Here is a 27,086-nt window from a genome sequence, read left to right on the forward strand (position 1 = left end):
TAATTATTCTGAAATGAACAGTGTATATTCAATTATTTCATAAGTAGACCTATTTGCGTACTTTTAAATGAGTATGAATGTCTTCATACTAATTTTTCATTCATAAAGGTAAATCAGGTTTAGGTTAAATAATCACATAACTACTCAGGATATTTTAATTCCCCTAAAACTTTTAATTGAGTTATGGAGAAAAAGCTCGTGATTTAAAGAGAGGAAGTGTTTGGGGAAAGAGGAAGGGTGACTATACACCTGTGCATTTTATTAAAATGTTTCATGTCCAGTTATATTTTAAAAAAATCAGGAATGGAAATACAAATTAGGGCTGCTAAAGGCAATTTGGTAAACCAGAGGTCTGAGTGCCTGAAGTTAGTCTTCTGAGTTCACACTGCAGTCAGTAAGTTACTAAAAGTTATGCTTAAACAAGCATGACTTGCGTTCAAACTCTCTAGCTTGTATTACTGATGATAGCCATCATTGAGCATTTCTTAAGATTAAGGAAATTATTGAATTTTAAATTGTTTTAGGGTTTTTCAAACTTGCTAGTTGTCTGTAATAATGGGGCAGAAATACACAAACTAGATGTGGCCCAAGTAATGCAGCAGAACTGCCTCTGTTCATAAGCTAGATTTTTTTTCGTTTTAAATTCCCTTAAGATGTTAGTTGCTTTTTAAAACTTATGCATGACAATAACTAAGAATGTGTTTTAAGCATTGGGTAGTTAATATTCGTAACTGTGTAATCCCATTTCTTACCTGAAAAGCTAGGCTTGCCGTATACCAAACAAGCTTCTGTTTTCACTGCGAGGTGGAGATCTGGGCTGTTTCTGTATTCGTTTCTCTCATGATGGGAAAATGCTGGCAGCAGCATGTGCAGGAAGGAATGGTTATCCCATTATTTGTAAGTTTAAAATTTGGGGTTTCTTTTCTTACTACTCACGTAGTTGCAAATTAAAGCATGAAAGATGTATTTTTAATTTGTGGTTATTTTTGCGGTTTTGTTTTATTATTGTGTTTTACAAATTGTTCTAGTGCGTTAAAGAGCATTGAGAAAAGTGCTCTTCCTGTGTTCATAGGGCTGGAACTGGCTTTTCATGCATGATAGTGTATATATGGCTTAATGGTATGAAATCATGCTATTTCTGTCCAGAGGTCTCAAGCTGCACTAGGGGAAGTTTTGATTGGATATTAGGAAAGGTTTCTTCACAGAGAGGGTAATCAAGTGATTGGATATTAGGAAAGGTTTCTTCACAGAGAGGGTAATCAAGTAGTGGAACCAGCTGCCCAGGAAAGTGGTGGAATCACTGTCCCTGGAAGTATTCAAAAACTCATGTAGATTAGGCCCTCAGTGATATGCCTTAGTGGTGGTCTTGGTAGTCTTAGGGTAATGGTTCGGCTCAATGATCTTAAAGAACTTTTCAACCTAGCTGATTCTATGATAATGGAAATAAGAAATCAGTTTGCCTAAGAGACATATTTTCTGGTAACAATGTTTTAAGTGAAATAACTTCTCAGCCTCCCCCCGTATGCTTTTTGTATAAGTTTTGTGAACATTGTCATATCCAGAGACACTACTAGTGGCTGCTGTCTTTCATGATCCAGTTCAGTTGGAACTACAAATTTCCATTATTACTCACACTTGGGGCTGCTGCTGCATAGTAGCCTCAGCTGCTTAGTTCTTAAGACCTGCCTAAGAACTTTGAGAACAGTATTCTAAATGTACACAAAGTAAATGTTTAAATGCAGGAAACAGCAAGTCTAGGCTACTTCTTTACCTAGCCACAGAAAATTATCTCAATTTCAATCTATTTTAAAGAGCTGTCAAAAAACATTATAAACCTAATCTGGTTATAACAATTTAAAGCAAATAGGCTGTTTCTAAGAGTTAAGAAATTTGTGACATTCATGAACCACTAGATGGAAGTATATGCTTGCTGTCTGTGCATATTTAGCAACTATTTGATCTTGTTCTCTGAAACTGAGAAGACAATTAGTTGAATTATGATAGCAGAAACTTAGCCTAAGATTAGACTAAATGTTGCAATAATTGTATATAATTGATTGTAAGAACTAATTTTTTTTTTTTTCTTATTTTTGCTGTTTAAATTTCACTAGTGTATGAAATCCCTTCTGGAGAGCTCCTGAGAGAATTTTATGGTCACCTTAATATAGTGTATGATCTTTATTGGTCAAAAGACAATCAGTACCTTCTTAGTGCATCCTCTGATGGCATGGTCAGGTCAGTATAAACATGTTCCGGCAGGTAGCATCAGAAGCATTCAGAAAAAAGTGATCCGATTTCATGTCTTGCTACAAACTGTGCTATAATGTTTTAATTAAAGATTTTATTACAGTTCGACTCACTCTGTAATAATACAAAAATTATGATGGGGTTAATCACACTGTATTTACCTATATTTTTTTCTAGTGTATATGTATTTGAGACCAAAGCTTTTCCACAAACTGTAGTGTCTAAGTCTACCAGTGTAGCAAAAAACCAAAAGACTGTACTTCAAGAAGTCACTGAGACAGTTGCAATACTCTCTCCTTGGAGAAACTGCCATATTATGAATGCAATATAAAGGTTGAAGATTTGAACATTAGACAGGAAATTAAACATTTAAAATTACAGTTATGTGTATAAATTGGTCATGCTGTACTTAGATATGTAGTTTTTTTGTTGATGGTGGTTTTGGACACTTAGTTAAATAATTGAACTTAAATTGCTGTAAATGAAATGTGACAGTATTATTTCCAAGACTGAATGTGTACACATTTTCCTCTACAATTAAAAAGAGTACTGCAGTGCAGTGTTAATGTTAAAATACTAATCAAGGATTAAAAGCAAAACCCTCAAAGCTTTGAGGAAAATGGAAATATGGCTGTGACTGTACAATTTTATTACAGGCAACTTCATATGTTTTTATAGGGCTGGTTTGGTTGGGGGTTTTTGTTGGTTTTTTTTTTTTTTTTGTTCTTCAGATCCCTATCTGTTGTTTCTGTTATGCAACTCAGTAATGCTACAGGCAGTTGCATAATTGAAATGCCAGAAGAATTGTTAAATTTTATATTTATGTGTTTAACTGTTTTGCTTTTTTTGCTGCTTGTATGTAGACATAAAAAGAGTATTTTGAGAGGTTTTTATTTGGAAGCAAATAAGAATTTTTTTATATTTAAGTAAATACCAATTTCAGTCATTTATGCTAGCTATAAAGTGGCCCAGCAGTTCCTCAATTCTTGAATTGTGGCAGCAAGTTGAAACTGTAGTGGTCTGCCTCCTTTTCTGTGTACTATGCATAGTCACTGTGTGAGTTGCTACTTCCTGTATTTATTGTCTGTTGCCTTGAGCTCCTTAAGAAGTCTCAGTTTAGGCAAGGAGTTTCTTCTTTTTCCCTTTCGTATTGGGAACATTTTGCCATTTAAATATGCTAGAATTAAAGTACGAGGGCCAAAACACACCCACATTGCTTTCAGTTTGTTACTTGGGTCATCTCAGATTTGAGTTTTAAGGCAGCTTGAAGCGAAATATGAGAATTTACAGTAATTCTTCTTTATTTAGTGTTTCATGTTGCCCTTGAGCCTTTCCACAATATTTGTAAGCAATAAATTAACTTTTATGCTGTTAGAACAAAACCATTCTAAAAAAATAGGTAGAATCCTTATGACCTTTGCACAGTAAGTTGCAAGTTAATTGCCATGCTCTGTGGGATTGCAATTTTGTAATGAACTCATCTCTGAGTAAGCTTGTAATTCTTCAGTAGCCATCAGAATTAGTCACCCCACCTGGAAGCATGGCACTTAAATAATTAAATTCTATATTGTAATTCAGTGCACTCTGAAACGTGCTGTCCACCTGTATTTCGTGATCCAGATATCATTCTATTCTTAATGGACTCGCTTTTGGGAAGGCTCAGTAATAAAATCTACAGAAAAAAAAAAAAAACAGAACACCTCTTAAGAAAGATCTGATCTTGGAGGCGTGGGTGGTTGAAGGATAGGAAATAAATGAATAGTAATAACTGCGTTTATGTGAAGAAAACATCCTTGAGATCACAATCACTGATGACAAAGAAACAAACTGTTCCATTCAATGGATTTTTTAAAATGTGCAAAATAGCCATTAAATGGGTAAGTAGTCATGAATTTACTTTGAAAACAGAGTACTATGCAAATTATTAAATGTGTCTTAATTCCTGTTAGGAATTACCATATTAAAGGATTAAACATACGTGGAACAAATGGGTAGGATAGGCAGGTGGTGCTAAGCGTTTGCAAACATCTGCTTCTAGAACCACTAGCACAAAATATGGCATCAGTTATACCTGTGTATGTGATTGCTTTATATAGTAGATGTCCTAACGTCCTTTCCTTTTAGAATGTGGAAGATAGAATTGCAGGCAGCATCTGCAGTGAGAGTTTTTGCTCATCCTTCATTTGTTTACACTGCTAAGTACCACCCTATTGCTGACTCCTTGGTCGTGACAGGATGTTATGACTCAGTGATTAGAATCTGGAATGCAAATGTGAAAGAAATCCATGGGCAACTGCTACAGGAGCTTGATGGTCACAAAAGTTTCATCAACACACTTTGTTTTGATGCAGAAGGTACGTACTTAGTATTACTCTTTCAAATAGTCTTCAATTGAAGACCAGCTTGAATATTACTAGTTTGCTTTATTTCATAGAGGTCTCTACTACTCTCTGTAGAAGGATAGAATAGTTTTAGCTGTGTTTGCAATTAATGCATTAATAATTAATACATTTGCAATTAATACATTAATAGTATGCCTTATTTGAACAAACACAAAGGAATATTTTTTAGTGTGAGGTGTCCCTGCCCATGGCGGGGGGGGGTTGGAGCTAGATGATCTTGAGGTCCTTTCCAACCCTAACTATTCTATGATTCTATGATATATAGACCCTATATAAATTGAGAGGTAAGCATAGTAAGGACAAGCAAACGAATACGTGGTACTTTTGTTAGTTCTTTTGTGTGGTACTCTTCTACTTAAAAGATGTTATTACTTCACAGGGCTCCATATGTTCTCCGGAGATGGCTCAGGGCTGATAATAGTTTGGGATACATTTGTCAAAGAAAGTTCTCAGCCCCCGTTTCAACAGTGGAGGATTAATAAGGTATACAAGTTCCTTAAACTAGCATTGTAATTTTAGTGGGAACTGTTCAAAATTTAGTTTTCTGATTTTAATTTAATTTGGTTTATACTTTGTACATTATCTTTTCTTTTTTCTTTTTTCTTTTCTTTTTCTTTTTTTTAACTGAGGCATAGAATAATAGAATGGTTTGGGTTGGAAAAGACCTTAAGATCATCTCATTCCAATGCCCCTACCATGGGCACAGGCACCTCACACTAGACCATGTCACCCAAGGCTCTGTCCTGCCTTGCCCTGAACACTGCCAGGGATGGAGCATTTACCACTTCTTTGGGCAAGCTGTTCCAGTGCCTCATCACCCTCACAGTAAAGAATTTCTTCCTTATATCTAACCTAAACTTCCCCTGTTTCAGTTTAAACCCACTGCCCCTTATCCTGCCGCTACAGTCCCTAATGAAGAGTCTCTATCCACCATCCCTGTAGGCCCCCTTCAGATACTGGAAGGCTGCTGTGAGGTCTCCATGCAGCCTTCTCTTCTGCAGGCAGATTTTCTTTAAATGACAGTACAAAAGACCTGATAATGCTGTGTTTCACGGACTTAAATTTTTTAAATTGTTTTGCAATTTCAATTTTTTGTATATAAAACATGAAAAACCGTGAGGTTTAATAGCATTGTAGTACCAGATAAATGCTAATACATTAGGCTTGTTCCCTAGAAACAGCAATAAAACAGACCACAGGCTTTACAAATCACCTTTGTTCATACCTTATAGAACTAATGCTCAGTCAACGTTTCTGTCATCAGCTGTGTTTCAGAAGTTCAGATTCACAGCACAATCTGCCTTGAGGTTGTGAAAAGTTGATTGCCTAGGATATAATGCCTTAATATAGGAACAAACTTCTTCCGTAAACAAATAGAACAAAGTGGGCAGAAAAAGACTAATGCAATGGAAAAATTAAGAATAATGTGTAAAAATGTGGTTTAAACACAAAGATAATTTTCTTTTACTTTATTTTGCTTCTTTCTGTAGGAAATCAAAGAAAATGATATTAAAGGAACACCAATAAATCATTTAGAGGTGCATCCAAATGGAAGGCGTTTATTAATCCATGCCAAAGACAGTACCCTCAGAATCATGGATCTCAGAATGTGAGTAGATTTTTTATGACAAGTGTAGATTTCCTTTTTGTTTTAAAATTTGCTTGAGAAAATAAAGTGCAATAAAACTATTAATTGCATAGCTGTAGAGAAGAAAGAAGTCCTAATAAAGGTAGCAATATGAGGGCTTGGAAATGGTTTCAAAACACTGCTGTATTACAGACCTTTTGTGTGATACTGAGTAAATCTTTAAGAATAGAATATCCAAAAGTTACTAGATTACTTGGGAGTTTAAGGTGGCCTGAAGGAGAAGACACTAGACTCCGCGAGATTGAATTAACTTTTAAAAATGCAATTTGGACATGAAAATACTGTGAAATTATAACATTTATTTCTGCATTAGTTTCTTATTGTTGAGACTTTGGGAAGAGTATTTTGATGATAAAATAGAATGAAGATTATGACATCATAAATACTGAAAAATGCAGTGATGTACATATTATGGTATATTAAGTACTCTGTGAGGTATTTTTAACTTAGTTTATGATGATTTTCTAATTTGTAATAGCTATAAACATGATTTTTTAATAATAACCTACAATTAAAAAGGGGACCACAGAATAACTTGAGTCATTGGGGCTGGATAGTGTCCAGTCCAATCCCAGTAACCAAAGCATGGCAGCATGTTATTCAAAGCTTTGCCTGGTTGGGTTTTGAAGGATGAAGAGTGTACAGCTTCAGTGAGCAAGATGTCTTAGTGTTCATTCACCCTCAAAACTAAAAACACTTTTAATTTTTAATGGGATTTCCTGCGTTTCAATTTGTGTCCATTCCCTCTTGTCCTTTCAGTGAATGACTTTGAGAAGAGTCTCATTCTTATCAGTTAACACACGTTGAGAATATGTACCTCAATATTCTCTTTCCAAAAGTCACATTAAAGATGTGAATGCTGTTTCTAAGTGATTCATCCTTAATTTCATGGGTTCCCTTCCTCTCCTCACCACGCAGAAAATCAAAGGTCCGTGGTGTTCTACATGAAATTACCTTGGGGGAAATACATTTACTGTTGTAACACAATGGTAAACCATCTATACTCTCTCAAGAAATGTAGAGAGGGAGGTGTTGGTCTCTTCTCCCAAGTCATAAGCAATAGGACAAGAGGAAATGGCTTCAAATTGTATAGGAGAGGTTTAGACTGGATATTGTGAAAAATTTCATCGCTGATAGGGTTGTTAAGGACTGGAACAGGCTGCCCAGGGAAGTGGTTGAGTCACCATCCCTGGAGGTATTGAAGATGTGTAGATGTGGTGCTTAGAAACATGGTTTAGTGGTGGACTTGGCAGTGCTCAATGCTTGGACTCAATGATCTTAAAAGTCTTTTCCAACCTAAACAATTCTATGGCTCTATTGGGTTGGATATATGAACTAGCAGAAGACTCTCCAGTCTTACAGTGTCTTGCATCTTTTCCTGTAAATGGTAAATTACAATGACCATCCTAGGGGTCTCAAATACCTGCTCAATTGAAGCATGAAATCAGTGGATTAATAGAGGGAACCTTTAGCTTTTGAAGCTGATAGTGTTCTTCTATCACTTCCATTCCTAAAAAATGCAGAGTTTTTGTTTGAGAGAGAAAAATGGAAATTCATATTAATCTCTAGGAAAGGGTTAATATGGGGAGCAATTTCACAATTAAGCCAGTTTATCCGCAGAACACACCATCTCCTATCTCCCATACCTTTGGCCATGTATTCCTAGTGTTTCCTTTTTATCATTTCTGTAGAGATCTTTTGATGCAGTGTAAGTCAGATCAGTAAACTGATCCAACTAAAAATCAGCCTACAAATACAAATGATTAATTTTCATTTTTTTCAACTATCTGATCAAACCCATCAGATAGCTGCCCAAGCACAAGAGAAGAAATGATGGAGAGCCTGGGAAAATAAAGGTGGAGAGGACAGCAGCAGGACTGCCGCTTTCACTGCAGCCCACAGTTACTTTGGCTTAAGTCTACCAAGAAACCACAGGGTCAGATACCCAGCAGTGATAATTTTACACGTCAGCATTAACTGTTCATTCACTGCATGAGAAAAGAGGGGGTGGAGGTCACAGATCAACACAATTCACTTTGATTGACAGCTAGTTGTTCTTAACTTTGCTCTTTCAACTTGCTTTTTTTTGATCTTTTTTGGATAATGCTGCTGTCCTGTCACTCAGGTATGTGATCAGGGATTTCATTTTGGTTCAGACCTCTCCTTAGGGTTTCAGACGCAGGTTAGCTTTACATCTTGCAGAGCTGTTCTATGTGACGTCTTGGAGATCCTATCTTTCTTATTCACACAGCTAAAGCTCTTATTTGAGATAATATGGTCTTCCACTGTAATCATTAAAGCATCCTTTCCTCTTGCTTACAGATACAGTTGTATAGGGAATATTGTTTAAAATGGTTTTTCTATCATTAACTATATTGCACTTTTCCCAGCATACCTCCATTGGTTCTGCAGTAACACATTTTAAAAATTTGTACTTGAGGGCTATGGTGGCCTCTTGTCATTCTTCTTGCCTCAAATTTTGCACTGTAGTATATCTGCTGTGTTAGCCTCCATTTTGAACTGTCATATCTCTTCCCAAGCTGTACCTCATGTTTGAGAGGTACCAGTGTCTTGCAAGCTGGCTTTGCTTCTCTAAAGCCTTTTTTTAGACTCTCTCCTGCTGGATGCCTACAAACTGTTTGACTATAGTTCATTAGTAGGTCATTATTACTATGCTGACCAGTTGTGTTTCACTGAAAAAAGATTAGGATACCTAAATTGCAAACTAAGATTAATAGTAAATCAACATGCAATTGATAATGGTTTTAAAGGCGAAGAGGGTAGATTTAGATTAGGTATCAGGACCAAAATTCTTCACGATGAGGGTGGTGAGGCACTGGAACAGGTTGCCTTATGAAGTTGTGGCTGCCCCATCCCTGGCAGTGTTCAGGGCCAGGTTGGATGGGGTTTTGAGCAACCTGGTCTAGTGGAAAGTGTTCCTGCCTGTGGTAGGAGGGTTGGAACCAGATGACCTTTAAGGTCCCTTCCAATCCAAAGCATTCTGTGATTGATCTCTGAAATTTGTTGATTCTGCTGCTGGTTTTCTAACAAAGGAGGCATTAGCACGAAGAGTTAAAGAGAGCTGCTGTATGAATTTAAGCACTACTGGGATAAAATCAAGCTCAGGAAGCATAATGAAAACTTTTTTTTGGCAGAACTTGGGGTAATAGTGCCAATTTCCCATTTTTTGCAAAGCCCCCAGGAACAAGAAAATGCTAATTACTACATCTACATCCATTCTCTCGATCTGTTTTCTGTAGATCTAGATCTCTAGATTCTCTAGATCTGTTTTCTACTGAAAGGCAAGGATGTACACTTTTATCTATAATTTCAGATGCCTTATGAAAACCAGGAAAAGAAAAGGTAAACACTGCACTCCGTAAATGTGCGTGCTTGTGTATCTATTTGGGATGTAAGCTGTATTCATTTTTCTGAGGAATAGATGGGCAGACTGACATGTAAAAAGTTACGTTGTCTATTCTGGAAGTATCTGCTACATTTGCAAACTATTCTTCATTTCATAGCTTGGCTACAAAGAAATTCATAGGTGCCACAAATTACAGAGAAAAGATTCACAGCACCTTAACACCATGTGGTACATTCCTATTTTCTGGAAGTGAAGATGGAAAGGCTTATGTTTGGAATCCAGAAACAGGTAACATTATTTTATGGTCTGAAGTCAGGTTGTCAGGGGACAAAGGGTTTGTAAGCTTCATTGAAACACTTTTGATATGGAATAAAACTTCCCTAATACGCTCTTTAATCCTAGAGCCTTAGCTCCACCTTGTGAGTAGATATTATTAATCTCTAAGTTTTAGTTCTCTAGAGGGAATTAAAATACTGCAGTTCTTTACCTGTGGATGAGGATCTTAAAACAGAATGCACAAAAATGTCAAATCAGTCTTTCTGCTGTGCTTTCTTCAATTTGGGATTTAGGCTTTTGCTGAGAACCACTTCATCTCTTTCCCAAGAGTGGTCAGAGACTATGGATATTTTTGGCCTTTGGAATATAAGTTTTCTTTGTCTATTATTCCCCAGTTAAGTAGTTTCAAAATAGGTATCAAGATCTTTCTGGAAAAATATTACGCAAATGTAAGATTAAGGGTTTGTCATCTTTGTTGTGCAGTGAGGTGAAAGGGACAAATAGTAAAAGGCAGCAGAATACACTTTTTGATGACATGATATTCTGTCTCCCATTATGATCTAAATAATTTTTAAAAAGGAAAAAGTAAATATTTTTCAACTGGCAGTTAACCGGCAGTTCTGTTTTAAATTTCTTTCTACATTTCCAACAATATTGGCTTACATCTGTGAAGCTACATAGTTTGTCTGAAAACTTAAAGAGTAGAAGTGGGAGGGACAAACTTCGTTATTAGTATGTTTTTACTGGGCTTTGACTCTTGCTTACACACTGTATTTGCATCCATAATGCCATCAACTAAAGAGCTAACTTTATTTTTCTAATCATTTTGTACTCAACTTTCATTCCTATTGTCAGCATTATATAGTCAAAATGCACAACCAAGATAGCTATCTCAGGCAAAATGCAAGCACAAACAAATACTGTGGAACGCCACCTTTCCAGAACTTGCTTATCAGAACAAGAGAACTCATTTAACCTGGTGCATCCTCTGGGGTTTCCTGCAGCTGTTGCCACATCACTAACTTTACTGACTTACTCAGTAACTTAAAAACGTATGATAATTTTTTCTCTTATACCAAACACTACTTTTCAATAAGGAAGTTTACTTAGGAGTATTTATTTACAGTGGCAGTCACTGCACTGTAGTAATACATGCCTTAACCAACTGCTATTTTGCTGCATCAAATATGCTTTCATGGTATTGATAAACATATTTCACTTCTGTAGGAGATCAGGTGGCCATATATTCTGAACTTTCCTTCACATCTCCACTTCGTGATGTTGCTTTTCATCCACATGAGCACATGGTATCATTTTGTGCATTTGGTCAAAACCAGCCAATACTTGTATACATCCATGATTATAAAGGTACAGTACAATTTTTTTTTTTTTTTTTTATATACACCTGTAAATATTTTGGTTTTAGAAGTGATTTGCTAGTATTTTTACTTCTTTTGAAGGAAAAAGCAAACAGTCATGCGATGATAATGGTTATCTTTATCCTGGGAGATAACAAAACCAAACCTGGACCATGACCCTGAACAACCTCCTCTAGATGACCCTGCTTTGAGCAAGGACTTTGGCCTCACCAATCACCAGCGGTCCCTTGCAATCTCAAGTTTAAACTTGTTATTGTATGTCATCCTGTGTGATTTTTTTTTTTACAGCACTTTATCATATATAGGCAGTGTCATAAATATTTAAAAGCCCCTTTTAAGAGACATTGTGATCAGGAAGAGCCAGGGGCAAATGGGGTAGCATGGGGAAAATTTCTGTTTCAGGTTTTCCGTATAGCACTATTAGTACAGGTTCTGATGGTGTTTGACTGAAGACATGGCTGGCAAAATAACAACCATCATTCAGTTATGGGTTTTTTGTCCCATGGCAACATAAAGTTTCACCTGACACATAAATATTGGTTATTTCTACAGTTGCACAACAGGAAGCTGAACTCATAAAAGATCTCAGTTCATCACTTACCACAGCTGCACCAAGAGGGCCGCAGTTCTTAAATGGTTTTTCTGAAATTCCTGTAGAAAAAAGGTTGGTGATCTCTCCAGCAGATCAGTTTGTCAGTGTTGCAAGAGCATCAATGAGAATGCAGAAGGTGAAACAAAAACTTGATTCTGTTACGGTAAGTCAAATTTAATTTATTTCTGGAAGTATATGGTCTTCTCAGCCAAAATTCATATTCTGGACTGGTATATGTAGCAAAACATGTATATGTTGTCTTGCTATCTGTTCTTCAGAAATGAATATATCACTCACTAATATTAACGCACCTGTAAGTAGCTCTTTAGAAGAAATTAATCGTATAAAAGTTATTTTTGTTTATTAAATATTTGATGACAGGGTTTTGTTTTTGTCAATGCCTACTGCCATACGTAATACAATTTAGGATTTACTCCATAGGTCATTATGGCTGAGCTTTAGAAAATTATTTTTTCTTTTTTTGCCTTTTTTTTTTTTTTTGTTTTTTGTTTCTCCACTATTCACCTTTATAATTGTATGTGGCATAAATGGCAGGGGTTTCACAGTAGGGGATGGTGGGGTGTGTGTGTAGCGGTTCAGGGCTGACCTGTAGGGGAGGACATCATGGACTGCCCTGTGCTGAGCACAGGTGTTTCCAGCCAGCTCCAGGAAGGACAGTATGGACCCACTGCACAAACAGAATTGAAACCAAACAGGAAAGCATATGGCACCTCTGTGAAAATGTATTTGAGAAAGGTCAGTAGCTATTAGGGATAGGAGACACCGGAGCAGGAGAGGAAACACCAAGGAAGACGTGCCAGAAGGCAGAAGTGGAGACACAGGAGGAGGGATGTGAGGGGGCACAAAAGACGCAGAAGGAGGTATGGAGTGCAGGAGACACAAAGTGGTGTGCAGATGGAGTTACAGGGAGGTAACAAAGTAGGCGTGAAGGGAAAGACAGGACGTGTATGGACACATAAAAGAAATCACAGGAGAAAGTACTGCAACCTCCTGTTGGGTTACTCCTGGGTACTGAAGTTACTGCAACCCATGGAGGAATCCATCCCTGAGGGCATTTCAGAGGACCTGCACTAAAGCAGTTGAAAGGGGTAAGAAACAAGGAGAAGCAAAAAGAGCAAGCCACTGTGCAGTAACCTGCACCACCCTTTGCCTTACTAAAGGGATTGAGTGTAATATAATGGCAAAAGCAAGGAGACTAGGGACTAGAGTGGAGAGGAGAAAAGTGGCTGAAGCAAAGTTGAGACTGACAAAGAGGGAGGAAAAGTGTTCGGAAGGGTATTTGTTTCACTATTCGTGTTGTTTCTTAATACCTGAATTGGTAATAAAAACTTTTGGAATTGGCAATAAATTTAATTAAGTGAAATTCCCCAACTTGGCACAATTTTGTGTGCAGCAACAATGCAGAATATTCCTGAATAGTGCTATGCAGTTATATTCCTGTTCACAATAACACGAACCGCATTTGGGTTTGGGCTTATGTTTCATTTTTAAGTACTTTTGAATGCATTTGGATTATTTTTTTAATGTAGTTTTAGGCTTTGTCTGCATTTATAAGTAGGGAAGCACAAAAGAAGCAGATGAATATATGAAAGGAGTTATTGCTGAGGATGCTGTGGCTACTGTCATCATGCTTTAGGGATTTAAGGTTTTTATTAGTCAGAGAGACACAATATGAAGAGACTGGAGCATGTAACCTTGTGTTTGGGACAAGTACTCTAGGAAGACATTCCAGAAGAAATTATTTTTACTCTTCTGGATGTCTTGTTGTCTGAGGAAGAAGTTGAGGATAATGAATTTATGGGTGTATTTACCATTGCAGCTGTTCAGTCCCTGATTAGCCAGCGGTTCAGATTTAACATGGTTCCATGGAACCATGTAGCTAGATGAAATAGGTAAGCCTACAGCTGTTAGGCTTGTGATAAGCCTAACAAACTGTGTTTGAGAGAGTAACTTTCAGCCCCTGGAATTTTCTTACGATCAAGGGTTTGAGCAGCACACCCTCCAAATCCTCTACCCATGAATTAATACATATATGGGAGATGTCAGAAAGATCATCTGAGTCTTCTCACTGTGTGGGTTTCCAAAGAGTACGGGATGGTGGTTAGAAGAGTCCACATTCAGTTTGATGTCTGTAACATAGGAGTGATGAGTACTTGCTTTCAGGGCTTTATGAACCGCTGAGAAATTGGGAGATATCTTTGAAAGGCTCTTGATACTCATCCTTTCAGTGATCCAACATGAAACTTGGGTGACACTGATACCTCCTTTCCAAGCAGAGATCGAATCATTTCTTGCATGTGGGTGCAGTATTGCCTGCCTGCATTATCAGATTCTGGACATCCCCAGAGTGTTTAGTGTTACATCAACACTAAAACTTAAAATTTGTATTAATTTGTCATTGGGAATTACAGATTTGTATGTGTATGCATTTTCATGTGTGCAAGTCTTTCATCTGAAAAATTATGCATATATATAAGTGTAGGCTTTACTGGAAGGCTTGTTGGAATGCATACTCACATAAATGATTTACAAAACTGTTTGTTGAAGTAGGAATCAGGCAAGTTGCCACCCAGCCATGCACATGAGAATGTGTTAATACATCTGGGTACAGACAAGTGAAAACAGAGAAAGGAGCATTTAGTAAAGCCACATGTAGGCTAGCAAGTTGGAATATGAAAAGCCAAATGAGAACGCAGGTGTTATCCTGTACATATTTGTCTGAGGTGAAAAATAAGACAACTGGAAACTATGTAAGCATTGTACTGGTCGTTGGGTCATGTTTGCCTGCCAGTGCTTTGTCACAGACATGTAAGGGTTACCATTTTGGGACAACTGTGTTGGCAGCATACCTTGTAGACAGTAAACCTGGCCTGAGGTTACACCTGGGGTCATGTCTTATGAGACGGAGGTGCTGGAATTTCCCAACAGTGGATCTACTAACACAGGGGTTTCTGGGTTAGTGTGTGTAAACTTCCCAGCAGTAACTAATGGATATAAAACTAACTTGCAAGTGCAAAGTTTGGAGGTCTACAACTTAGATACGTAATTTGCAAATGTAATGTGACTATATTAAAATTTGGTTTAAGGTAGTTAGAAATAGAGAATATTCTGATCCTGTATAAGTGTGGGGGGTTTTGTTGTGACCAGCATCTCCTTTCCAGGTCCTTTTAGAACCAATGTTTTTCTTACTTTTTCTTCTTTACTACCTAAACAGGAACCTTAATGAATCATAGAGGAAGTTTTCTTATTTCTCCTTTTCAACATTGCCATTCTTATTAGCCCAGACAATGTGTAATTAGAGCCAAAAGTTGAATATTGGGTTAAAACTTTAGCAATTCACAAAACAAAATGCATAATCAGCTTCTTTACCACACACAGAAAATAGGGTATAGTGAATCTTGGCTGCAATTATTACTTGTTTCTGTCTCTGGGAAGTAATGCTAGTGTATGTTTCTATTCACAGAAGTTTTTGATAGGAAAACACTTAACCCATCTCTAGTCATTGAAAGAACTTAGAAGTGCTTTTCATTTGCTGTTCCTATTTATGTATTTAAACTTTCTCTTCCATCTAGAGATCAAAATACCTGTTTCTAACTTTGTATAACAAGGAGGTGATGTGTGTAGGTATAGGGAGAAGGTCTTCCTTTGAAGGTATAATATCCTAGCTCTGAAATTGTGGTTTTTAGGTGTCAAGATATTCATGCTATAATTTGAAGGGGAAAAAAATCTTTGTAGCACTTAAGCACTTAAGCATATGTACATTCTCTGTAGTACTAGTCCTAGAATTAATTATATGTTGGCTGCCTCATCCCTTAATATCTAAATACTTGCAAATTATTGAATGTCTGATTGTCTTTTCCATTCTTCAGTTCATGATGTATTTCTGGAAATTGTTATTAAAAGGTTATCAAAGTGGTTACCAAAATTCTGATACTAACAGGGTTTTAAGTATGATATTAGGCAAGTAGAATGTGAAAGTATTCTTTCCTATATATGGAAATACTTACACGTGTTTTAAATTATTATTTTTTGTTGTTCTTCTTCTTTGAGTGTATTTAATACTGTGCCAGAATTGATTACAAGAGTAGGTACTGTGAGAGAATCCAGAAGCTTATACCTTGGGTTGCATTACTAAGGTATAAACATTTTGTGATTCCTGATTTGTTTCTATTTCAAATTCAGTGTTCAACTTTTAAATTCTGCAGAATCTTGGTTTAATAATATTTTTAAACTGTCTTTAAAAACAGTGTCCTAGAGGTCTAAAGTTTCAAAAGGGTAGCCTAAAACTAAAAGCATAAGAGGTAGTACAGAGCTGGCCAACTTGATTTAGCTTGCAAGTATATATGGAAATGCTGATTATATTGATTGCAAAGGTTAAAAAATTGCATTCTCTCGAAAAAGAGAGAAATTGTTACTGTCAGTTTGTCAAGTCTTTCAGTATTCTGTTTTTGTTTCAAGCAATTCACTTTTAACATGAAAACTAGTTCCACTGAAAATGTAGATTTACATAATTTGCATAGAGCTGCCCTAACAAAAAAGAAAATGCAAATCAGCTTTGTTTAAACTTGGCAAACATTATGTAGGCATTCTTTTTTTCTACAAAAGCTACATGAATGTTATAACTGAGTTTTAGTAGTAAGCTCTATCTTTGATAAAGCTGTGGTTTGTGTATGAAGCAAGCAGAGCCTGTTGTGAAAAGTAAGTAGATTGATGGTTGGCTATCTTAGCCAACTTCACTCGTTGTAAAGGTATTTAGCAATGCCTTCCCACAGCATGCATTTCAAAAAGAAGCGATTGCTTCATTGTGTTCTGTAGGTAGTCTTATGTCCGTCTGTTGCAGGAGAATTAATTATTCTTCATAGGACAGTGTACTTCAAGTGGAAACAGTTCTCCTGAATCATTAGTCCTTACTTATTAGCTGAGCTGTTCCTTCTTGTGTTATAATTTCGCGGGTTCTTTTCCACTTTGGGCCTTTTAGAAATTTAACTAATACTTAAGAGCTGGTGGCAGAAAGGTCATTAAAACTCTGATTTTGTGTTTACTTTGGATGGGTAGTATTGTATAGCTCATCTGCAGTAATCCTCACTGACATTAAGTGCAGGAATTAATCATTCCTATTAGACTGCTTAAATTTAAAACTTCCATTTTTATAAAAATGGAATATTAAAATGTTTTTTTATCTTGTTTTTAAGGACTTGGAGAAGAAGGGATGTGAGATAGAACTTATTTTGCATTTTAAAAAGGCTGACTTTCTTAAATGTTCAGGACCATGCATTCAGTCTTCTAATGTACATGTCCATTTCATTTCAAAGAATGCTATTTGGAATTCATAATGAGAGTATTTGGGTAATACAGCAGATAAATAAAGAGAAGTGAATTAAATACTGTACAGGAATAATTTATATACAGAATTCCACATCTCTTATTCATTCAAGCACCACAATCAAGAAATTTCTCCTGTAATTTGTTTTTTCCTCCAGGTTGAACTGGGGAAGTGTCTATGAAAGTGCTAGTTCTGAATAGTTTGTTCTGCTGTGTTTGGTTTGATTTCCAGTATCTGATATATTCAGCCTGTCCTCATTCCCCGGTAGGGTCTGAAACTAACTTTTTAATAGCAAATTTGAAAGATAATTCCATGAGTATGCTTCACTGGAAAACATATGTTTGTACCATTGGTGGTATAGTGTGCACTCAGTAAGAAATTCATGCAAGGGGGAGATCTTCTCATCTGTTTTACTGCAGAAGGGCTCTCCCTAGAACTGGCAGTATATAAAAGAAGATGAGACTGGAAAGCTGAGCTTGACAGGTTTGCAGAACAGATTATTTTTATCTTTGAGTAAACATATAAGCTAATGACTTTGCACTGTATTTTTACGGATCAGAGAAAACATTATATTATTACATCTTAGTCACTTGCGTACGTAAATGTAAGAAAACCAGATTTATTTTGCTGTTCAGAAAAACAGGCCTCTTCTGCTTACATTTCACAACTACTGTTTACTTACTAACATTCTGTTAAATCTGTACACTTCAATAAAATCTCGCTGGTTTAATTTTAGGTTTTTTTTTAATCGTGTTCAATGGTTTTATTTTCTATCTTGCTTTTATCTCTGGTCAGTTTTGGAGTATAATTGTTACAATTGCATACAGCTGCTGAGGGAGTACTTAACTAACAAAAGACAGCTTTTACTTTAAGTTCTTTCAGTAAAATTAAATCTATATTGCTGCACAAAGAACAGATACATTAAGATGAAGGTCTGACATAGTAATACAGACGAGATAGCAGATACCCTCTATGGCCCAGTCAAGTTACTCAGCACAGTTTTAGTGCTGTATTACCAGTATCTCAGTACACCTGCCAATGGCCAAATAGTATGCGTTATTGAAACCTGTTGAATTGCTTAATATTTATTAAATGACAGAAATGGTGGTATATAGGAATTATATGACTTCTGGAAATAATCATGGATTCACTTGGGTTTAGCTGTCTTGTTTCTTTAAATAGAATTTACGAGCCAGTAGATTGAAAATTTGCAAAATGTCAGTGTTCTGTTTTGGCCCACAACCAAAGTCGAAGGGCCTGATCTGGGGTTTACTGAGGCCAAAGGAAGTGCTCCACTAATTGTGGGCTTTTAGTTGTATTTAGTGACCATATGCATTTATTTTAGGTTGAATTCCAGGCTTGACTCCTGAAATTGTCAAGAATTACGTTGTTTTATGTAAATAACTCTCAAAAATTTGAGCATCTGAATTTATTTTGCTTGAATATTTGCTTAAATATTTTATCTAAGGCCTATTTTCCCTCCTCTTTGGCTGTGTTACTGAAGCAGTGAAAATACGTTTAACAAACAGTAAAATTCTCAATTGGATTAAGAAAAAACCCTAAGATGGTTGGTTTTTACGTAGGTTGTAGTGGGTAATAATATGTCAAGAGTAGAGTTTTGGAAAGGTTTCTGATTTATGCTTGCTCCATGTATATCAAGAAACTCCATATCAAACCATATTTTAACTAATTATCTCTTTTGCTATGGAAATTAGGATAGCAGATGTTTTTTTCTGTAGGTGGCATAAAGGAAGTGTCTGGTGTTTTGGTCTAAATATGCTTTATTGATTTGCAGAAATCAGCTTTGTGTTAAGACTGGTTTAATATTTATGTTTTTTCCCCTCTCATTCTGATTTTGAGTAATCTCTTTGTAGATGTAGTATACTTTCAGTACTCAAAAATGAAAAGTTACTTTACATTTGTTTGTTTATAACCATACATAAATATAATTTTAGTTTTATGCAGAAAGATGCAATGAGATGGAGTTCAAACAGTTCTGTTCCATTGTTTGCACTGCTTGAGAGTGTGTCCATATGTAAATATCTAATTCAGTTTATAGCTGTATCAGTAATTTTACCAAGTGGTGTCTCCAAATATTCTAAAAATAAAAAAGCAAACATACAAATAAACAAAAAACTCCATAATTGGAATTTAATAGTTACTTACAGTAAGCAAATATTTCTCTTCTAGCTGTTGCATCAGTAAGTAACCCAGGAAATTACACTTCACTTTCTGATTTGTCTTTCCTATTACAGGCGAGTACAAATCTCTCACTTCCTGCGCCATCATCACTGTCACCACACTCCAAACTAAGACTGCCGGGCACTCTGAGCACTCCACTGAATCCTCTGTATTCTTTCACTACTAAGAGTGGTAAGTTTATTTGTTTTTTCACTCTCTGTAGAGAATGGTAATAACTTCCTTGAGGATTTTTTTCTGCCTTTGTAAGTTTTGCTCTCTTTCAGGGAATGTCCTGGTTTTCGTATGTGATACTGTTCATAGTGTAGCATGATAAGGTCCAATACTGTTCCCTTGTAATGGCCTTTTTTTTCTTTTAAGCTGTACACTTATTTATTAGCACTGTAAGTTCCTAGAAAAGTATGAGATAGCCAGCTTTTCTTAATTTAATATTTTGATATTTTAATACTCGCTAAAGTACCCTAAATGCAGACGCAGAAAGACATTAAAATCATATTTTTAAAATCATATGTACTAATATAAGAAAGCAGTTTACATAGGAACCATAATGCTCAGTAGCCTATTTGCAGTTGTGTTTAATCTATTTGTAGGGGGTTGTTTCTGAAGACATTTTGTATTCAAAGATTTTGAGAAAAAGGGCAAACAATAAAATTATGCATTTTTGTGATACTTTTCTAATACTGCTTGATGCATTGCTAATCATGATATTTATTAATAAAATTGATAATTTCATGCCTTTTTCTGTTTTCGGGGGATATCTGTGAAATAAGACAGAAAATGGAAACCTTGGTTTTGAAGTAATTTTTGTTTTGTATCCTTGAGAGGAGTGAAAACAAGTCCAGGGGGGTGGTGGAATATATAATAAACTAAAAACCAGGTAACAGAGATTTGAAATGTAGATAGTAAAGATAGGAATAGTCTGAGATTTAACATGTAGATAGTAAAGATAGAAATAGTCTCTGTAATTATAGAGAATTATCTCCTAAAGGCAGATAATTTCCTTCACAAATCAAGTTATGATTACTTTTTCTGAGGATCAGGGGAAAGGAATTGACCACTACTCTCAGAGTTGCTCTTAGTCACTAATTCACAATGCCAGTGGTCATACACCAATTAACTTCTGGTTTTCCATTTTCTACCTTAATATGAAAGCTTAGAACCATAGTAATCACCTGTCACACAACAGATGCTTATCATTTCCAAAGTGTATAAATCTTACAGAAACAGTAGAATACATATGCTGTCCTACATACTGTGAATATTTAAAGTAAGTGGACTAACCCTTCGAAGAACATTAACAAAGATTTTAAGTTGGTTTAAATAGCTATACCTAATATTGCTCAAACCAGTGCATTTTATTGTCTTGAATTTTACTTCATACAGAAGCACAGAAAAGTGTGTTGATGGAGTCTTCTTAGCATGAACAAATGTAGAAATATTTTACGGCTATTCACGTGCACTCCCAATGTAGTAATTTCCAAAACTGACTAATATTTTGAGATGATCCACAAGTACAGGATATTACTTACGCAAGGGAAGTAGTTTTAATGGTCTTTCAATAGTCAGTGAAAGCAATGAGAAAAGGAAGATTTTTAGGGGGGAAAAAAGACCAAAAAATGCTAGTGGCCCATAACTGAAATATATTTTTCTGTAAGAAGATCATTTAAGATCCTAAATTATTTCTCTGTCACTTTGCGGCCTTGCAAGTTGTTCTAGGGTGATAGAGTTGTTTTCAATGAAACATACGAGTAAGATTTACTCATCTATTTCGTCTTTCCTTGTTGGTTATTAAAGTTATAAAGATAGGTGCTCATGTTCATAGCTCCTAACTGCCAGTTTAATTTTACTTTTGAATGATAGAAAATCTGTACTTAGGCAGATCTATTCATTTATGGACTGTGTTTGAAGCACAAAACCTATCTTTTCTGTGTTGGTTTCTTATACAAGATCTATATGCTTTTCTGTATGTACATTATTGAGATGTTATATTGTTAACTGCCTGTAATACAGAGATCCTTCGTTTTTTTCCAGCAGATGGTTACATATTCTTGAGGGTTATGGTGGCAGTTATTCAGTCTTTTCATTCTCACACTTTCCTGTCACCTTTTTCTGTGCATTTAGTGCTTCTTTAAAGCAAAATGCAGAATTCCCGTTAGAGTGAAGACCCTACAGGCATCATGTGTAAAAGCACTGTTAGCAATCTTTTTAATCGTGTAACTGGTGTATGTGCATGCTGTATTAACTTGACAAGCCTTTAGCTGATGTCTTATACGCATAGTGTAGTAGTGTGGATACACGCATCACTTTCTTTTAAAAAGATAATTTGAGAATTTAGGTCTTGTATTAGGTAGGAAATGCTGGGAAAGTGGGGTATTGACCTTTCTAATTTAAGGGCAGTAGCAGTAATATGGCAGATCTTTCCTGACTTATAAATCTTTTTGTATCCAGATACATTTGCAGAAATTGCTGTAATTTCATAATATTTCAAATAAAAGTAATATTCACTACTATGCTATTTTAAACATGCCTGTTCATTTTAACAGTTGGGTTCTATATCCTCTCAAACATACAGTATGTCTTGGCTTTTCTTGAAGTGCATACTTTCAGCTGTATGTAGGCTTCCACGATAGCCCAGTCATTGTTCTGCTGTTTATCTTCCTGACTTCTCTGCAGATCAGTTATCACACAGTCACTAAGGCAGGACTGCTTTTGTCTCCAACCAGTTCTGTCTTATTGATTATTAACATGCTCAGGGGTGCAGCCCCTAGTCTGCTTGTCCAGGATCTGCATCAAAAAGTCCTTGGTACATTCCAGAAGTCTAAATTGCTTTTAGTCTATGTTTTTGTCTCATGAGCAGGTACTGAGGTGGTTAAAAACTTCCATGAGAGTTGTGGCCTGTGATTGTGAGGCTTCTCCTGATACATGTGCTCTTGACAAACCTGTCACCTGCTCTGCAGCATTCTTAGAGGTGTTCAAACCCAACTAGGAATGGTCCTGAATGCTCTGCTCTAGGTAAACCAGCTGTGAGCGCATGGGTTGTGCTACATAGTTTCCACAGGAGCCTTTCCACTTTGATGATAGTGTGATCTTTACTGTTGCCACACAAAGAACAGTCTGTGCTTGGGAAAGGTGCTGAATCTCTGTATTCATCTTAAATGGTATTTTATGTATTTAATCCTGCACTGGTGCATGGGATTATCGCTCCTTGAATGCAGGACTTTGCATTTCCCGTTGCTGAACTCCATAAGGTTCTTGTTGCCCCATTTTTGCAGCCTGTCAGTGTTTTTTGAATGGCAGCATGTCCCTCTGATGTATCAGCCACTACTCCTAGTTTTTTGTCTGCAGACTCACTGTGTGCTCAGTCCCATCATCCAGGTCATTAATGGAGTTGTTAAACAGTATCAACCCCTGGAGTGCACTACCAGTGACTGATCTCCAGTTAGATTTCATGTGAGTGGTTACAAACCTGTGATCCCTGCAGCTCAGCCAATTTTCAGTGCAGTCCGCTGCACTGTCTGTTTACACAGTCCATACTGTATCAGTTTGTCTGTGAGAATGTTGTGGGAGACACTGTTGAAAGTCTTGTTAAATCAAGGTTAACGTCTTATTATTTTCCAATCAGTGCTATAGAGTACTGTTTAAGAGGTGTAAAGTTTTGTCAAGAGTATGGTTAGAATTACTAAGAAAAAGTGGTGAATTTTGACAAATGGTAATTAACAAAAGCAGATATAAGATATGGATTGTTTTTTATGCGTTATGTATAAAACACTTCAGTAAACAGATTTCCTAAAATTTAACAAAATTAATTTAAATTTGAGAGGAAGGCATGGAACTTAGGTTTTCTTCCTTTCCATCCTGATAGCTTGTCAGTTGGAATTTTTCAAGTGTGTAACTCATTTTGCCAGATCAGGTTTTCTGTATCTGCCTCAGTAAAACTGCAGCTGTGTTGATACCTATTTCAGTAATTTGAAAAGTTTACTAGATGTGTGTCTTCGGACAAAATCATCTCCTTTGAGTTTTACCTTTGTAATTTGGATACCTGAAGTCCTATGGGGCATCCTGTTTCTCATTCAGATTTTTCTGTGTTGTATTTATAGCAGGTTATTTTATTCTTACTTGATTATTGTGTATGTTTAAACTTGCTGAACTTTTCTTCTTTCTTTTTCTTTTTTTTTTTCTTTTCCTCTTTTTGGTAATAAGAAAATTTGTCTCAGACCCGTCTTTGAAAATCAGAGTTGAGGTTTTATTTTCCTTGTTCTGTATAGTTTCATTTATGCTCATGCTTCCGTGCTGATTTTATCATACCCATCCTGTAGTCTACTTTGCATCACTGCATTGTAGAATTATCCAGGACTTTATATTGGACATTCCTATCTTTTCCTTACCATGTTCTCATCTTTGTACCTTCTTCCAGGATAATCGATTTCCTGGTTGATAATTTTTAAACCAGTAAGTAAGTAACAAAAACTCTAGCTTTCAATTACACATTTTCTGAAAGACATTAAAATCCCCTCTGGTTTTATTTGCCTTCCCTCCTTAAGATTGTGAGCGTCTTTGGACAGTGAAATCACCTTCCTATACTCTCAGACATTGTTTTCCTATAGTCTCAGACACTGTTTTGCAGATCCGTGGCATGCTATCAAAGAAATGGTACGCATTTTTAGGCTTTATTCAACAATGACTCTTCAGTAACTCCCACTGTGTTCAGGACATGTTTTCTAAAATAAGTTTTAGGTTTCAAGTAGTTGTAATTAGCAGTGACCCTAATTGTTAACTATGTGGGAGATTGAAGCTCGAGTATAAATACCGCACAGATCTTTTCACTAAATTTTAACTTCAATAAAACCAGTTAATTAAACTTGCTCTTAAAAATTAATTACGTATGTGCTAGAAACGTGATGGTTCTTGTATCTTAAAAAAAAATCTCAAAACCAAAAAACACATCTTTTTGGCAGGGTTGAGAACAATTAGAAATTTTCTCTCCATTAACACAACTGACAGTCAAAGGTGTTTTCCACCTATATAAAGTGAAAGCTTCAAAAGCACTCTTCTCACTCTCTCAAGATATTAACAGAACTGACTTTGCATTTAAGTTCTGTGTTATATTTGATAGACTATTTAAAACTTCTTTTTTTCCATCTCAAGCAAACAGTTAAATAGGTTTCTATATCAAAGATATCAAAAAAATTTATGGAGCAACTAAATGCTCTTAAAGTACTATTTTGATTTTTTTTTCTCTAGAAGCAGAAAAGGAGATATATCAAGTAGCAAAATTTTTTTTTTTTTTTTTTTTTTTTTATTTTTTTAACAAATACTGCAGAAGCACTGCCAAAAGTTACAACCTAAATGTATTTTGGTATCATTAATTCCATTTTTCCAATATTTCATGCTTTTTACAACTCATATCCAACATCATATCTGTCTTCAGTACTACTGTAGTCCTGGAGGACTTTAATGTTTATTTGGTTTGGGACTGTTTGTCTTGCTTTTGACATAATTATCTGTTACTGAAGGAAGAATTTGTGTAGAAAGCTAGATCAATATAGCCATATTCTTTTCATATCTTATTAAGAAACTGATAAGGGAAAAAGGACTTGTGCAAGCTATCACTGAAAACATATTAAATGAACCATTTAATTAATTTTAACTGTTAGAATAGCTTAGTTTTCTAATTTGAAAACAAATAGTAATAAAATATCTTGGAGACATATTAAAAAAGATTACTGGGTATATATTTATTGAAGGTGGCATGTATGTGTACTATGTAGTCCAAGTATAACATAAAATACAGTATTTGTAGTATATCCGTGGCTATGTTTGGGTATAGGTTGCTGGCATTTTCAAAGATGATGACTAAGAGAAAGCATGTAGTACAGCCAGCAACATCACCAGCTTTCTCACACTATTGTGCTGAAGTTAGATAATGCTGACCTTGGGGGACCAGTTTTGTTTAGTGGGAGTGCCAGTAGGAGCACCAGTTGGAGAAATCTGTTTATTGGGATCCAGTCTGTGCAGGCAAACTGAATGGCACATGCATCACTGAATACTTTTTTAACACTAACATATTACTGTAAATGCTCTATTCTGTAAAATTTTAAAGTAGGATTTTTTTTATTTTTTTTTTTCAAGAGAAAATGCTTGAATGTGTGTAGATGAGTTCTTGTGGAGAATATAAACGTAAGAACTCTCAATTTAGGTGTATCAATTCCCTGTTAAACAGTAAAGTGTGTTGCCTTATTAGCTCACCCAACAGCTTCATTTAGATTTGCTGTGATGGGGAAAGCAATTAAGCCTGCAGGGCTGCACAGATCAGAGCTATGGAAATGGTGCAGCAATTTGCTATAATGTCTAAGTCACTCCGAGATACTTCTTTTTAGCCCCACACCTTCTTAAAATTGGGGCAGGAGCATATTGTGGTGAAAAGTACCAAATGCATACCTAATAGTGGTTCAGTACCCACACTATTACTTAAAAGTGCTTTGAATGTAATACTAGCTGCTAGGAGGAATAGGTGATGATGGAAACTAATTTTCCTTTTATATAGAAGAATGCTTATGAAAAGGATGTAGATGTTGAATGATCTCACAAAAGCAGGCTCTCAGTTTCATTAGTATCCGTGAGTCTGCTGGGCTTTTTTTTTTTTTTTCTGATATTCAGAAAGTAACAAAGTGACATTGTGAGGCTGGTTTAGTAGGGGTTTAGTAGTTTGAGGTTTTTTTCCTGGAGGCCTGATATATTTATCTTTTCCTATTTATCCCTACTACTATAGAGGAAGAAATCAGTTTCCTCTTCACTATGGGTTAGTTGTAATGGCCTCAAATGTGATCAGGCAGTTTTCTTAGTCTTAAACTGTATAGAAATACAGAACACTATTAGTATGTCCTGTATAGGTGCTGCCAAAATAGAAAGTGGTCTAAGAATATATAAAAAGTACTTGCAGAATGTTTAGCTTCCTCCAAGCTACAACGTGCTTATAATAGATTTTCATGTGTTTGAAAATAGTGAATGTGCATTAAGATGAAAGAAATACATGCACAGTAATTGTCTCTCACTTCTCAGTTATGTGTACATATTCTTATGCAGTTTGCTGTTTTCCAGCTCCGTCATATATTTGAAGAACTGATCCTGCCTGACATATTTTTCAGAAATATAACCTTTTAAAATTTTTCAAGAAAATTCTTCAGACATTTTTATGGGGATGGAATTTTTTAAAATGTGGCCTTTTAATTTAATTGTTCTAATGGGACAGTGGCTCTAAAACATTAAAATGTTGCATACAGTTCTCTTTTGCACTTCTAAATACAGAAATATGAATCGGGTTTTGTTATTATAACAAGTATCAAATTGCGACTTTGCAGAATCAAAAAGAAGCAAAACCACATTTTGCTGTAATTTGTAGAACTCAATTGCTTTTATCTCTGATTGGCTGAAGTAGGTATGTTTTCCTCCTTTTGGAAACCGAATTACTTAAATGCTCTCACCAGCCCCCATTTGGATAATAATAGCATTTGAAAACTGTTATGAGAAAGTGCAGAAAACTAACACATTTTAAGTAAAAACACATGGTTTATTGTAATCTGTTTTTTTTAGTCTGTTATTCCTGGTTTTAATTTTTTCCTATTGACCAAAGAT

The 27,086-nt window shown here is 35.8% G+C and overlaps 1 protein-coding gene across 8 annotated transcripts in view; it reads left to right on the plus strand.

The window, feature by feature from the left end:
* Positions 1–27,086, plus strand: part of AHI1 (Abelson helper integration site 1) — an 87,785-nt gene that overhangs the window by 23,271 nt on the left and 37,428 nt on the right. For all 8 annotated transcript variants that reach the window (XR_010613099.1, XM_065680810.1, XM_065680809.1 and 5 more), the window contains exons 11-19: positions 765–897; positions 2,112–2,235; positions 4,372–4,601; positions 5,029–5,132; positions 6,140–6,258; positions 9,822–9,952; positions 11,168–11,308; positions 11,872–12,074; positions 19,511–19,628. Coding sequence is in view for 7 of the 8 variants with exons in the window: in XM_065680810.1 (XP_065536882.1) it covers positions 765–897; positions 2,112–2,235; positions 4,372–4,601; positions 5,029–5,132; positions 6,140–6,258; positions 9,822–9,952; positions 11,168–11,308; positions 11,872–12,074; positions 19,511–19,628 (1,303 nt within the window). In the remaining variant the exon portion in view is untranslated. The remainder of the gene's footprint in view (positions 1–764; positions 898–2,111; positions 2,236–4,371; positions 4,602–5,028; positions 5,133–6,139; positions 6,259–9,821; positions 9,953–11,167; positions 11,309–11,871; positions 12,075–19,510; positions 19,629–27,086) is intronic.

This window comes from Lathamus discolor, chromosome 5 (assembly GCF_037157495.1).
Source record: "Lathamus discolor isolate bLatDis1 chromosome 5, bLatDis1.hap1, whole genome shotgun sequence".
NCBI lineage: Eukaryota > Metazoa > Chordata > Aves > Psittaciformes > Psittacidae > Lathamus > Lathamus discolor.